The 15,025-nt window shown below is 36.1% G+C and overlaps 1 protein-coding gene across 4 annotated transcripts in view; it reads right to left on the reverse strand.

Moving 5' to 3' along the window:
* Positions 1-282: 282 nt before the first annotated feature.
* GOLGA3 (golgin A3) overlaps positions 283-15,025 on the reverse strand; it is a 28,816-nt gene continuing 14,073 nt past the window's right edge. For all 4 annotated transcript variants that reach the window (XM_032198719.1, XM_032198720.1, XM_032198717.1 and 1 more), the window contains exons 12-24: positions 14,783-14,860; positions 13,265-13,528; positions 12,632-12,726; positions 11,570-11,786; positions 10,827-10,970; positions 10,015-10,212; positions 9,333-9,449; positions 8,689-8,828; positions 7,763-7,895; positions 7,438-7,560; positions 6,860-7,024; positions 5,765-5,919; positions 283-4,739 (exon numbers count right to left, since the gene is read on the reverse strand). In XM_032198719.1, the coding sequence (XP_032054610.1) occupies positions 4,529-4,739; positions 5,765-5,919; positions 6,860-7,024; positions 7,438-7,560; positions 7,763-7,895; positions 8,689-8,828; positions 9,333-9,449; positions 10,015-10,212; positions 10,827-10,970; positions 11,570-11,786; positions 12,632-12,726; positions 13,265-13,528; positions 14,783-14,860 (2,040 nt within the window). In that variant the 3' untranslated portion in view covers positions 283-4,528. The remainder of the gene's footprint in view (positions 4,740-5,764; positions 5,920-6,859; positions 7,025-7,437; positions 7,561-7,762; positions 7,896-8,688; positions 8,829-9,332; positions 9,450-10,014; positions 10,213-10,826; positions 10,971-11,569; positions 11,787-12,631; positions 12,727-13,264; positions 13,529-14,782; positions 14,861-15,025) is intronic.

Consider the following 15,025-nt stretch of genomic DNA (forward strand, 5'->3'; position numbering starts at 1 on the left):
GAGTGGTTTGAAACACAGCGTAACGAGGGAAGGCCCTCATATCGTAAGAAAAAGAGAGAGCGGATTTAAACTGGCCACCTCGTTATGTGCAACGTCAGCATTGTACGGATATGGTGAGGGTATACAGGCAGTGCAGTACAAGAAGAGGGAAGAAAATCAAGACAATAGACCTTCAGAATAAGTTGAAGTGGCTGTGCAGCATATTCTGAATCCCGAACAAAAAGTCAAAAAATAAAGAGAAGATTACATCGATTTCTCCTTACAAGAAAAAAACAACATGGAGCCCTTTACCAAAAATAGTTTATTGCACAAAACTTTTAAAGGAATTCCTATGCACATTATTTTTATAATCAACATGCTTTTTGTGATCATAAATAGTAATGGTACATAGCGTAACTCCTCCGTCCCCTGGCTCATCCACTCAAGAACATGAAATGATTAACTTCCATCTTTACAAATACCACCTAAGCAGACATTAAATTATTAAATGTCATGTATAAAACAACAATTTCTTTTACAATACTGAGAACATCTCTATCTCCTCCAGAAATCCGTGCATCTGTATTGGAAATTAGGCTGCTCTACTCTCAAAGACTGAAGTGTTATGCAACACTAGGAGACAAGTGTGATCAGACTGACAGCTTATGAGCATCAGTAATTACTTTGGACTGTAATTACTTTCATATGAAAATATTTAAAGGCTCTGGTCACATCAAGTCACATGCATACTACTCATACTTCCCTGGCAAAGTTATTAGAACATACATCACAAGCTTTTGCATCACCAGTAGTGACTTTGTCATCTTTAAGTTAATCTTGTATTGATACTATCTGTCCCCAGTGCACCTTTAACATTGTCATAATTAGCATTAAAACTTCTGTGCCACTGCATTTCATTCCCCTACAGAGGTATAAATAATCCATGAAAATACAAGCACTAGAACTTCCACTCTGGGTATTACTCTATTTCAATATGTGAGATTCTCATAGACTCCAGCTAGCATATTGCCTGAACAGTTTGGGATCAGATCCTCCCAGAGCATGAGTGGATCAGGGGCTCAGCAGATCCCTATACAGTGCACAAGTATTTCCAAGAGACGTGGAAGACGATAGAATGGAACATTGTACAGTGTTCAGCAACAGCATAGACTTGGTAAATAACATTTTTTCCATTATAGGGCTTCTGTTGTTGTTTAATGGACAATTATTCCAGAGTCCTCAAAAACCCAACCCATTTGAAAAAGCAATGCTGCAGCCTTGAACGACTTTCAGTATTTGGGAAACATTCTCATTTTACAACAACATTTCTGCTTCATCAACAAGACTTGTTCAGTGGGTAGCAGCCACTGAAGAACAGACATGGAAAACACAGTCTGTTACAGAAAAAAAAATTGCACATTACTTCAAAAACTGAAAAAGAACTTTGGAAAATTATTCTTAAATTTCTAAATACACATCGATATTAATGAGGCACTGCTACTCCTCTGATCTATTTGGTAGTGCTGAGACATGCAGAGGGAACTCAGGTTTCATTCTGATAACTAGTTTGTTTACTGCCTAGACAGCAGGAGACCTGAGGCTTTGAATAGAGAGCATGCTCAGCCACAGGGTGAGGCTTTTTAATGTAACAGCAACTATTTCTCTGGATAATTAAGATACATAGCTGATGAGCTTCAAAGAAGAGGGTTTGCTTTTGTCACATGCTGAGTGCTCTTTCTAGAAGGCTTCTCAGTGACTTCTGTAACATCAGTGGATCATTACCTCACCAGACTTAGAACTGCAAAAGTCTTGTCATCCGTGCTTCGTTTAAGTAAATGGCATACCGCTTGTGTTTGTAGAAAACCACATGGGGGACATAAAATGAAAATAACTCGTGTCCAGGAATTTCCAGAGAGAGAGAGAAACAGGTGGATCAATGCAGAAATCTAATTGGAGAACTTCACAACAGCTCCTTCATCTTTAAAAGGAAAAATATGCATCTGAGGCTACTTGATTATATAAACTCAGATGTCTTACAGGGAGCTAGTGAGAAAGTGCTGCACTACACTGAAAACTGAATGCAGTCTTATTATTGATACAGAAGGGAGAGCAGATGTTCTTAAGACCTATGAAGTTTTCTTACAATTCTGTCTTCTTTGATACCAGATAAAAGCTTTATCTATGACAACTGTCGGCAAACTTTTGCACTTAAAACATAACAGATTAACTACAGGCAATGTATTTACCAAAATGAACACCAACATTAACCCTGCACAAGTGTTATTTTATTTAAAATCCTGAACATTTGGTAACCTTTTTTGTACTGAATATATTATTTATTATGTAGTTTTAACTTTGTTATTTAACAACACTGCGTATTTCCCCTCTTAGAGCTTAATATACAGGCAACTTCAAGAACATGACAGCAGCAAGATAATCAGTACCATTTACTCTGCAAAGTAGACTGCAGTAGTACGCAGACATTAACATGTCTAAGCTAGTAAAGCTTTTGACTTTTCTTTAAACAGATCAGTAATTCCATACGTTGGACACCTAATGTCACACTAATACACTTCTCCCTTCACCAAATTGAAAACCTTGACTTTCAGCATCACTTGACTCTGACCCCATAAAATGTAAGCTAAATTCCAAGGAATTAAGGGGCACAACGTCACTCTGGAACACTAAGTGCAAAGTGTTCAACTGGATGGGATCTTGAGTTGGTAATTATGAGAACTAAGACTCTGAATAAACACAGCTTCTCCCCACACTTGTTTGGGTTTTGCCTTATTGTTAAGCAAACTGCAGTCATTTCCCACAGAAACATACAAACCCATCCAAAAGGAGCCTCCTCAAAGAAGCAACTGCCTCTTTACAAAAGTAAGTAAACAAGACAAATAGAAATTAGAGACAAGGTGACTTTTCTGAATGCTGTTATAGCTAATTATGAAAAAAATAATTGAAGAGATGCTTTTTTTTTTAAAAAAAAAAAAAAAGCTAGTCCTCTTATACTTACTAGATTTTCTAATGCCAATCTGTAGTGAATATAATTGATGTGTTTTCTATGTTTTTAAAACAAAAACATGTCAGTACCTGAGTTGCCAATGATTCTTACAAATAACGTCGTGTGTGTTTTGATTTGTGCTTTAGCACATTAGATGAAGCAGCATCCCTGCACTGATTTTTGAATGAGAAGTGTGGCTTATCACTGCACCCTAGGCCACATGGACTGATGGGACCAAAGAAGAAGGAGTCTAAGGTGGGCTTCTTTAATAATAATTTAGCCAAGGCACCTCTAGAGAGAGAGTGTCATAGTTCCACCATTTACATTCACAACAGACACCTTGTAATAGAGGATGCAAGAAGTTGGGACAGTGTGTGGAAGAAGATAATCAAAATAATAATTGTATATAGGCATTATAATTTTGTCTTTACAGTAAAATAATTACATTTCTAAAAGCTCTGGCTTTTGGGGGCTAATTTCCCTAAGCCATTTGTACAGCATGTCAAAACCCAGCTAACTTGAATGTAACATTAGAACAATGGCAGTAACAAACAAACAAAACAAAACCAAAACAAAACCAAAAACCCTTATGTCAGCCTTAACTTACAGTATATAAGAATATTAAAACAGATAGTCAAAGTCAGAAAATTATGGTTTTTCTTTTATATATATATGTATATATATTACAAGCATACCTTTAATCAAGGATGTCTACTTCAAAAGTTGAACTAAAAAGGTGCAAGAAGTGTTTGTGCAGTGAAGCAAAGCTCCCTACTGGCCTGCAACTGTAAGAGAAAAACTGTGACACTTCAGAAAACATCCCAGGCAAATCTGCCAAAGTTCTGTCATCTTTGCAGCCTGTTTCTTTTGCCATAGATCAAAGGTCATCTTTGTAACTACAAATGGCTTCAAAACTTTTTTTTTTTTCCCCCTAAATGCAGACATATGTAATCTGAAAATAAAAAATAAGACATTGTAGGTGGGAGAAACAAGGATGCTCTACTAGGAGTATCCATTTCTCAACTGCTGCTAATAACTGAACAGGAGCAGGACTTTTTTTTTTCCCTGCAATTTGGATACAGCCCAAGATAGGCGAAAAACTGGGGGGGTGAAAAATCAACACCCCAACCCCCAACCTAAAGAAAAAAATAAACAGAACAAAAACCAGATGATACATAATTAACAGTCATCTATTAACAAACTTACCCAGATTAAACAAATGCAGACCTGGAAGCAGATGCTCTTCTTGGCCTCATTTTGAACCTTCTTAATCTCTCACTAAAGCCAAATGAGTCAAATTTACCACTTGGCAGTCCCAAACATGGTAGAATTATTATGGTAAGGTTTCAAACAAATCCTTGGAATAGCACATTCGGCACTTATTATTATGCCAGTTTCTCAAAACCATGCCCTTTGCTTCTACAGGCAAAAGCAATATTTTGAACACCTTTTTTTTTTTTTTTTTAAATGAAATAAATAAATAATTTTGATAAAGATTTGTTTACACACTTAAAGCAATAGGAAGAAGGACACCTGCAGAGAAGGTTATAGTGTTAAAACTTCCCTGTCACTAACATCGCAATTCTGTTTCTTTTCATCTACAGTAGGAATCTCCTGCTGGTCTGATGCAGTTGCAGGACTGGTGGAAGTAAGGTCCCTCAATAGCTGCCCCTCAATATGAGTCCATGAAGACATTGATTCATGTACTGTAATGGTGTGTTCCTCCATCTGACGCTGAAGACTGTCCATTTCTTGCCTTTTAAAGTTTTGGGAACAACAACAAAAAAAAAGAACAAATATTATCAGGCAGAAAGTTACATGTTAAATGCACGATCACAATTACTTTTCTGATTCTTGATAACTACTCCAAGATTATCTAGGCTGTAGCTGAGAAAAAAAGTCTAAAGGAACCTTAGAAATTGTCTTTAACTTACAAGCAAAACAAATACAATACGCTTAATCCAAAAATAAGTGCCAACACCGCAGCATCTCCTTTACTGCACATACTTGTTGCCAGGCATTATGCAGCATCATTTCCTCAGCACAGGCACTAAGTGACTGCAACCTGATGAACATGGTGCTATTGCTGGTATAAAAGGCAACATGAGAAAAAGAGGCAAGGAAAGCACCAGAGAAAAATAAACTAGATAAACACATTATGACTCGTATTCAGACACCAATTTAGTAAAAATATTAGTCTGGTAATAGCCTGTGATAATGTTCCATGATCCCCTGTCTCTTAAAACATCGATGATGGTGGAATTTGCAGCTCAGTTCTCCACATTAACATCAAATCCCCATTTTCCTGAAGCTGGAGCTTTCATGCTCAGAATTGTGTGTGCATCCTTGTGAGCAAAGACATGCAAATAAATTCTTGGCAGAATAAAATTTCTCAATATAGATTTATTAATGCATCGCCTGGGCTCCTATCACAAGCAGCCCTGCTGGTGCTATGAAGAGAGAAACACCAGCTTCTCCACTGGCAACAACTAAAAATAGCTGTTTCTGGTTTGTTTTGCAGTATATTTATTTGTGTACTAAAAAATCAACAATCTAGGATGGACATTTTGCCTAGTATATTGTAAAGGCTTCTTTTGTTATTTCATTGCCATTTAAGCAAACACTTAGGATGACAGAACATCCTAGTGTCCTAAATATAGTCCCTTTAAGAGCAAAATAATTCATTTCACGAATCCTTTTTTTTTTTTTCTTAGGCTGGCAGATGGTTTCCTGGAAACATTTAAGAAATTATTTAATATGGTTTTAAATAACAGGCCATACTTCAGTTGCTGGAGACAGCTGTTCAGATTTTTTAAAGGCTCCTTGCTCACAGCTGTTGATGGTTTCAACAATTCTTCCAGCAAGGCAGCAGGAACTGGACAATCAGGAATCTTGACTGGAGTTACAGGATTTGAAGAGTTATTCTCTCCTTTCCTCTGGTTAAGGGAAAAAAAAAGAGCCATAAATAAAAAGTCAGCTTATTCCATCCATTTCACTTTTATCACACAAAGTTTCATATCACACTACTGGTACATAACACGGATGTGCTTCTGATACCTGCTCAGTTAAGCCTCATGGGTCACAAGCAAAAGTTCCTAACCTAATGTCAGCTTCTAGTCATACTTATAGGTAAACACAGAGCATACAGAAGGACTAGTTAAGAAATAAAACAAGAAGGATTTAAATCTGGATCTTCACAACAAATTTTAATAACATGCTACCAGTATAGTTAAAAGAAAAATTCAGGAAAAAAAACACAAAGAAGTATAATCAAATAAGTCCTCCTGGAAATTCTAGAACCTGCAGGATGAAATATCTAGATTAATGTCTAGAAGAATGATACAGATGAGTTCCATATGAAGTTCCCTTAACTGAGAGAAGTACTTCAAATAAGGAAGGAGCAAGAGATCTACTATTGCTGCATTTTCTGTATGTGATTAGCAAATAGGAAAAGAAATAAAAATCAAAGAAGCCATTAATAGTCACCTTTTGAAACTGTGGAAAGATGAAAAACTAGATAGGACAAGAATAGAGAAGACAGACACGTGAACATTAAGAAAGTACTAACTAAATATTTGCCCATGATTCATTATTTAATTTAAGCACTTATTTTTTTTTAGTTTATTATAAGTTAAAAGGTAAGTGGAAGATAATATAGTAGACACAAAGTTTTCTAATGAAAAAGAAGTCAAGACCAGTAAAGTTACTTTTGCCTGCACATCTTCCCGTATTTATTATTTAAATATCAGAACATCAGTAACTTTATATTACGGGTAGGCATTTCAATTAAGAGTTTTCACCAAGTTTCCTTGCAGCAGAGTATTTTCCAGTACTGTAATCCAATTACACTACTACATATTCTTCCTACTCCAATACCTTCTTCATCTTGCCGTGCTTCAGATCTAACTTCAGTTGCTGGTTCTGCTGCAGCAGTGACTTCATGCTGTTCTTCAGTTCACTCACTTTTGCTTGCAGCATAAACTTATCCTTCTGAGTCACTGACAGATCTTCTCTCACCATTTCCAACTCAGTCTTGATATTCTAGATAGGAAAATAAGGGAATCAATCTGATATAAGAAAGCAGTACAAAAAATCCAGAACTAAGGCTTTCATCACATTTTTCAGATTCCAGAGGAAACTAGAAAAAGAATAAAAAAAATGATAGTGTTATGTGAAACAAATTCACCCTGACAGAAAACCAGAAATAAAATTAGAAGTCAGTAACCTATTTTTACGGTGTAAGGTCAATAAAATAAGAAACTAACAGCCCAGTGAAATCAAGAAAGAGTAAAGACTGCAAAACACATCATGAATTAGGTTTTATGAATAAAAATGTGTATTAAAAATCAGTGTAAATGCTTTTAAATGCTTCTAAACTATAAAATACTGTTTTAATTATCCCCCTACACCAATACCAGGTATCCATCAGAATCTCCACCTGCTAGATTAAATACCTGTAGGACAACTTGCATCCCTTCTAATTCCTTATGGCTGCGCTGTTCACTCATATCCAACTGCTGCTTAAGTGTTTCTATTTCTCTTTCTTTTTGTTCTACTTCCCACTTGAGGTCTTCCACCTAACAACAACAAAAGAGCATCTTTAGAATTCTCTATACATGAAATCACTCACAAAAAATATTATCTGTGTCTCATGAACCTTTCCTATTTTTAAGGAAACTTCCTAAAATAAATTTCATTAAAAGTTCCTGGATGAAACACAAATGAAATCATAGAACACATCCTAAGTAAGGATAAACATAGTAGGTGTGCAGGTTTTACCTCTTGGCTTACTACAGGCTGTTCACTAAGCTTGTCATCCAGCTTTTTCTGCAGAAGTTGGAGCTGAGATCTGGCTTCTGCCAGCTCTTGCTGAAATTGTGATACTTCCTGGGAATGTTTCTCATCCTCTGCCCTACACAGCAATATTAACAGAAACAGTACTTACAAAATCTGTCCTTTAAAACAAGTACTTCACTACATTAATATACGATTGTTAATTATATGGCAGCTCATGACACCTGGTTATACCTTTGAAGGCTTGCCAACACATTTGCTGCAAGAGTTAAGTCACAAAAGACAGATGCGTAAATATATATATATGCTGCAAAAACCACATTCTTTGAGCACTGGTAATATTCCAATTACAGACAACAGATTATACAGTGAACAAAACAAGAAGCCTGTCAGTAATTGTGCTTTTGTTTTAGGAGAATTAGAGTTAATCTTATATCCATTCTTATGTAGGTCTGATAATTTCTTACAATGTAAGAAAATTGGTTCTGTACAACAAAACAAATAGCATTTCAATATACCATGGAATATATCCAATGCTCAAATTTATCTTCTACATAATTCTTTAGGGATGTAAGAGGGGAGAATAACAGGATAATATGTATATAAAGTGTTAACCCTCACTAGTAACAAGAAATAGCAAAAATCCATGTCAGAACTGAAAAAGAAAAGAAGGTGGTGAAGCCTATATACAGCCTACTTTGGGTCTAATTGAAATACTAAGAGACATGAACTTGTAAATATTTGCCTAGCATCCAAACATGTATTTTATGATCAGGCTCAGCTGGGATGCATTTCAACATAAACCACTTCAGAATGGCAAAACCAAAAATTCATTAACGTGTGTGTTTTTCAGAGGATTTATTTTGTTTACTGTACTTCAAGAACTGGGGCATTTATTACAGTGTACTTACTGCAGTTTGTCCACTTCAGCCTGAAGGGCTTGGACAAGGAGTTCTTTGGCTTGTAGCTCTTTCTTGATCTCATTGAGCTCAAGGAAAGCAGCTTTGTAATGACGGCGATTGTGTGCTGCATCTGCTTTGGCTGCTGCTACCTGCAAAGAAAAAAGATACAATTTTTCTTTGTTTTATCACTGTACGAGTATCAAAAAAGAACTAAGCTAAAAGGGTACAGAACAGATCAAGAAAATTGTGCAGCAGCATTAATTTGCTGCTTATAATTATTTTTGTTTATAAAAACACTGTTAGTGTTGTCATCCTTACTAATGCTAATAGTGGTTAATTATTACATAATGAAAAACCACATCTGCTAAACTGCTTTCTTACTGCAAATTTTTTGATGAAGCAGCATCACTTCAGGATACACTCCATGAACCACCGCAAGCTACAATGGAACTTTCTTAGTAGTCAGTGAGCATGATTAACACTGGGCACAACAGAAAAGACATCAATTGATCTTTCAACCAACTATCAACCATCATGTCAGAGACCCTGCAGGAAGCAGTATGTTATAAAGCATAGATTTTTCTGTAAAGCTAGCTTTCAAATACTTTACATTTAAATCATCTTTTAAAATAAATAAATAAATGACCCATTACCTGTTCCTTAAGGTCTTTAACTTTTGACTTTTCTTTCTCTAAGGAAGCCTGTAAAGTTTGAATAAGTTGTTGCATTTGCTGGTCCTCCTCCTCTTTTCGCTTTAGGACTGCCTGAACCTGTAGCACATCACAAAAACAAATGCATGGTTTGTGTAGACTCAGTGGAAGACCAGAAATGCCAACAGAGTAAATACAAACATCAGCCAAAGCAGCAGTTGCAAAAGCTTATCTCTGCTGTTCACTGATAACTGCTTCTATAGAGTACCATTTCAAGCTTAAAGTAGCCATGGTTAAACGGTAGCACATTATAGGCAACAAATTCCCTTTTGCTTATACCACAAGAATACATTACCATTGGCATAAATATCAACATTAATTCCAGTGAATCATTATGTGACAGATTGCATGTTTCAAGAATCTTAAATGAGCCACACTTTCACAACTGCAAGTATTTCAGCATGATTTATTTACACCCTAAGAGAGAAACAGCTCCGTTTAGCGCAAAATATCATTTCTGATCTGTTCTTTATTCTCATACGTTACTACTGTTATGCAACATACAGGAGGCCTGCATCTGAAGAAAACACACCAACTTTGCATCATATCAGTGAAGACCTCTACATCTTACAAGAAATATTAACCATTTCCTTTCTTAAGGCATAATACCAAAAAGTCATAATACCTGTAGATTCAGTTGCACCAAATCTGCCTCTCTTTTTGCTAAAGCTGTTTCTAGGATATTGTTGTGCTCCCGCAAAGCGGCATTGGACTGACTAAGGCCCGTCAGTTTTCCTCGTTCATGTTCCAGTTCAAGGGCCAACTTCTTGTTAATTTCTTCTAAACGTTTTATCTTCCTCCTGAAGCCTCTAGATTCCTGAAGCTGTAGCCAGAGAACAGTTGAAAGTAAATACAAACATCTCCAGATTAATACCTCAAAAAAACTGATGTAAATTAATTTATTTGCTTTTACAGTTTTCCTTCATTCTCCCTGTCCCCCTTTTTAAAAGGGTACTTCAAAACAAGTGCATTTTCACATTTTTTTCCTAATGGAAGACTCAAAGGCTTGCTAGAAAGCACAATCAATGAGTACTGTTCACATGGAGATAAAGAGTAGTTTATGGGGTTTTTTTGTGCAACTTTACAACTGAACACCACCACCCTGCCCTCAAAAATCACTGAGCATACATGACTCCCAATAGTTTGGGAAAATAACTATTCATGTATATTCACTATTTTATGGCCAGACACAGCTGGTATTTAATACAGGAACTACTTTCCTCTCATCTTCTTTTCCCCTATACTACAGTGATTCATAAAACCATGAAGAGACAGTACAGAGCAGAAAAGTTATATTGTGTCAGCAACACAATGCTTGCACATTAGATTCTGATTTCCTGCACTGTTGGAATAAAATTATGATACTAAAATTTCTCCCCGCCTCTAGGTGCTTTTTACTGTCACCTTCCCATCTACCATGTAAATTCAGGTAATCACCTCATCCTCTAGTTCCAGCACTTTCTCTCTGTATTCTTCAAGCTCCTGGCTGGTAAGCGAGATCACTTCTTGCAACTCTTTTTCCAGCATCAACTTGCTTTTGCTAACAGTTTGCAACTCTGTCTCCAGAGCTTGAATCCTTTCCTAAAGACAAAAGGATCACAAACCTGATTCATTTACCATCCATCTCTGCAGAGGCAATTTTGTTTTGTTAAGAAGTTTATTTCTCTACCAAATATTAAATGAGCTGCTAGTGATTAATGTAAAGGTCTAGCTCAGAGCTTTCAACCCTTTGCATCCAACCGCTACTTTTATCATTTTTCATATTTTGCTCCATTAGTCTAAGGAATTTAGGTTTTCCCTCAATAAATCAATTCTAATACTGTTGAGAATTAATATATGATAGTCATAACATATACGATTAAATTACGGCTACCCTGAAGAGATGGCAACTGTCTATGAGGATAAAAGCAGTTAAAGTTAGAGTTTGGGAAATTTTTCAGATCCCAAGCAATTAATGATCTCAAAAAACGAGTGAAATACAAAAATACAAAGCCTGCCAAACTATCTCTTTCAAATATAATTAAGGAAATTCTCAGTATTCACAACACTGATACCAGCATTCTTAGTTAACTTTATATTCCAAGTGTTTTCATCGCTTGTGTATAGTAATGTTTCAACACATATTTAATAATGTGATAGTGCTATCTTTGTATTAACAATGTTAAAAGACACCCGCATACTTGAGCAATCTGGTTGTTTCCACCATCAGTGATTTGTGCTTTTAGTTTGCTCAACTCTGCTTCAGCAGATTCCTTTGCAGTGAGGGATTCCTGTAGCCGCCGACTAAGAATGCCGACTGCATTCTCATAGGCTTTATGCTTTGCTTTCATCTCTTTCTGAGCACTTGTCAGATCTGACCCTAGACGCTTCATTTTCTGTTTCTGCTCCGTAATGGCCCTAGAGTGAAAGCAAAAAAACAAAACATAAGGTTAAAACAAAATTTGCCAGAAAATAATATTGAATGATTAATTTTTGGCATGGTTCAATTGAAAAGAAATAATAAAATCTGCATATAGTCCACTTAGCTAGTCCATATTTCACCAGCTGAACTGTAAGGATACTACAGGAGACTGTGCCAAATGCCTTGCTGTAGTTAAGGTAAATGACACCCACTTTTCTCCCCTTGTCCCAAGTCACTCATCTCAGAAAAAGCCATCAGATGGGTAAGGTACAATTTTGGCCCCTTGTGAGGTAATGACCAGGACTTTGGAACACATTCTAAGAAGGTTGTTATGGTAATTAAGAAGTCTTTGTCAGAATTATTAAAATTCCAGTATGAAGGAATGTACACTACTCTCTTTAAATAACACAGAATTTAGAATAAGAATCTAAAATAAGGTTTCATCTAATCTGAGATTTTCATTGGGTACTTCATGTCTCAGTAAAAGTTTTCATCTATGGTTACCAGTTTAAAAAACACACACACACACAACAACTTGTTCTCATTAAGCCCAACATTCTAGCCATTCAAGGTTAAAATTTACTGAAAGAAAATTAGGATTAACTCCATTAAACATGTTACAACATGTTAACAATACATGCCATACAACATGTATATCGTTGTTTAAAAGCATGCGTGAATCAGAGAAGATAGAACTCCTGCAGTATGCAATCAGTACTTGGACATGGATGTTATTTCCCAAACAGAAGACTAAGGAATAGGAAAAGGCTGATTACTAAAAGTGTGCATATGAAAGATTAATGTTATAGATCTTTTGTCCATACCAAAAGAACAGACTTACTTTTTTGCTTCTTCTTGCATTTGTTCTACTTCTAGTTTTAATGACTGATTTTCCTCAGCAAGAGATGCCATTTGTTCCTTATCGAACTGCAAGGACTTTAAAAGGGAGAGAGAAAAACAAACAAACAAACAGACATGATGCAAGAACAAAAACATGTTTTCTCTATGTTGCTTTACAGGAGAATAAATACAAAAAGTTTCAAAATTATTTACAGTCCTAAAAAAAACATGTGGGAACAAAAACACCTATTTCAAGGTTCTCTGCTTCCTGACTCCTTTTTATTACCTTTTAAATTCTTTCCTCTGTGGCCACCACCACAACATGTATGCACACAGTTCTACTTTGAGCTCCGCTCTCAGACAGCATTCACTTTGGGACCAGGTTAACTGCTTCCACACCACACTTCTACCACTCCTGGAGCATGCTTCTCCCCACTGACTTACATGTACATGAGGTGTTACTGAGCAGTCACTTTAATGTGGTAGGTATATGCTCAACTATATATACAGTATTAAATATGTATCCAAGAACCTTAACTTGCAGCCATTCTGTTTAGTTCCAAAACTAACAGAAACAGCAACATATCCTGCATGTAATATTCTCTCAAAGTCCAATGCTTGACACCTTCCATACCTGTAGGCGTGCTTCCATATCATCTCGTTCTTTCTGCACTGACTGAAGATGATTTTCTATCTCCACCATCTGCTGGCGAACCTGAGATACTTCCTTCTGTAGTTTTGAATGTTCAGATTCGAGTGATTGTTTTTCAACTTGAATTTTCAGTAGCTCTCGTTTTAACTCTTTCACTTCTGAGTCTAGACGTTTCTTTGTAGCTTTCAATTCGCTAATCAGCTGGTCCTTAGAACTTGCATCTCTTCGGTAAGCTTCCACCATGACCTTGCACACAAGAGTTTCAAGAACAACATAGCATCTCTGTTACAACTTCGCTGTAAATTACTCTTAAATTTCTAAAATATTTACCGATGTTATTCTAGTTTTGGGGGGAGGTGGTATCAAACAATACAAACAAATGTCATCTGTAACAGAATCACAGAATGGATGAGGTTGGAAGGGACCTCTGGAGGTCATCTGGTGATACTCCCTGCTCAGGCAGGGTCACCTAGAGCACTTTGCACAGAATCATGCCCAGGTGGGTTTTGATTATTTTCAGAAAAGGAGACTCCACAACCTCTATGGGCAACCTGTTCCAGTGCTCTGTCACCTTCACAGTAAAGAAGTTTCTCCTCATATTCAGATAAAACTTCATGTGTTTTAGTTTGTGCCTATTGATTCTTGTCCTATCTTTGGGCACCACTGAAAAGAATCCAGCCCCAACATCTTGACACCCTCCCTTAAGATATTCAGATACATTGAAGATCCCCTCCCAGCCTTCTCTTCTCCAGGCTGAACAAGGCCAACTTGTTCATTAAGTGAATATGAATAAGTGTTTATAGCAGTATGGTATACTCCTCATATTCTTTATGGAACTGCACTACTTAAACACAATTAAAAAATAATTTTAAAAATTAGCCATTCCATGCACATAATTAACAACTTTTGTCATGAGAAAGGGAGGGAGTGTTAATTGCAGTTTAAACAGCCTTCTCAAAATAAACCAAATAAGCTAAAAAAACACCTTTAGTATTACATTAACGAGCAATAAAGTGGTAAATTAATGGTGCCTCTATGCATAATACATATTTACAACTAATGATATATCAATTTTAAATTACTATTTTAAAACTAATTATTTGGAATAAAATTTGCGATAAAACATTTTTATTCTCCTCTGGCAACTACAATTTTTCAAAGCTGAAGGAAAATGAAGACAACTGAAGATTTTTCTAAGTGCTTTTGAAGTGCTTTTGCAAAAGAAAACCTAGTAACAAGCCAGAGAGAGACTTTACATAGTGGATCAATTAGCAAACTTCATCAAGACCAATGAAAGCTTGAAATGATTGGTGGATTCACTTTTTCTTAATTGCAGGTAAAAATTCAACTGAAACCATGTAATTATGTCACCAAGTTCTTTGTATTTGATACAGAAAATGAATTCCAGTCTCCTCACAATAGCCCTCAGAAATACATACTTACACTACAAAAAATAAGTTATTTGTTTTCATTTCTTTGAAATAGCTTGCTTTTGCTTACCTTCTGCTGCAGGAACTGTTCCTTCACTTTTTGAACCTGTTTTTTGAGGCTGGCATTTTCTTGTTGCAGATTTTCTACCTGCCAGAGGAAAGAAACAAACATGCTGTTTTACACGTGAAACATGTTGTATTCTACATTATTTCAAGCACTGACAGTATTTTTAGCTATACTTGTACAAATTGCCTAATCTAACAAGGATCCTGTTTCTGACTAGGTATCTCAATAACACTTTTAGATAACCCA

The sequence above is a fragment of the Aythya fuligula genome, chromosome 17 (assembly GCF_009819795.1).
Source record: "Aythya fuligula isolate bAytFul2 chromosome 17, bAytFul2.pri, whole genome shotgun sequence".
Taxonomy (NCBI): domain Eukaryota; kingdom Metazoa; phylum Chordata; class Aves; order Anseriformes; family Anatidae; genus Aythya; species Aythya fuligula.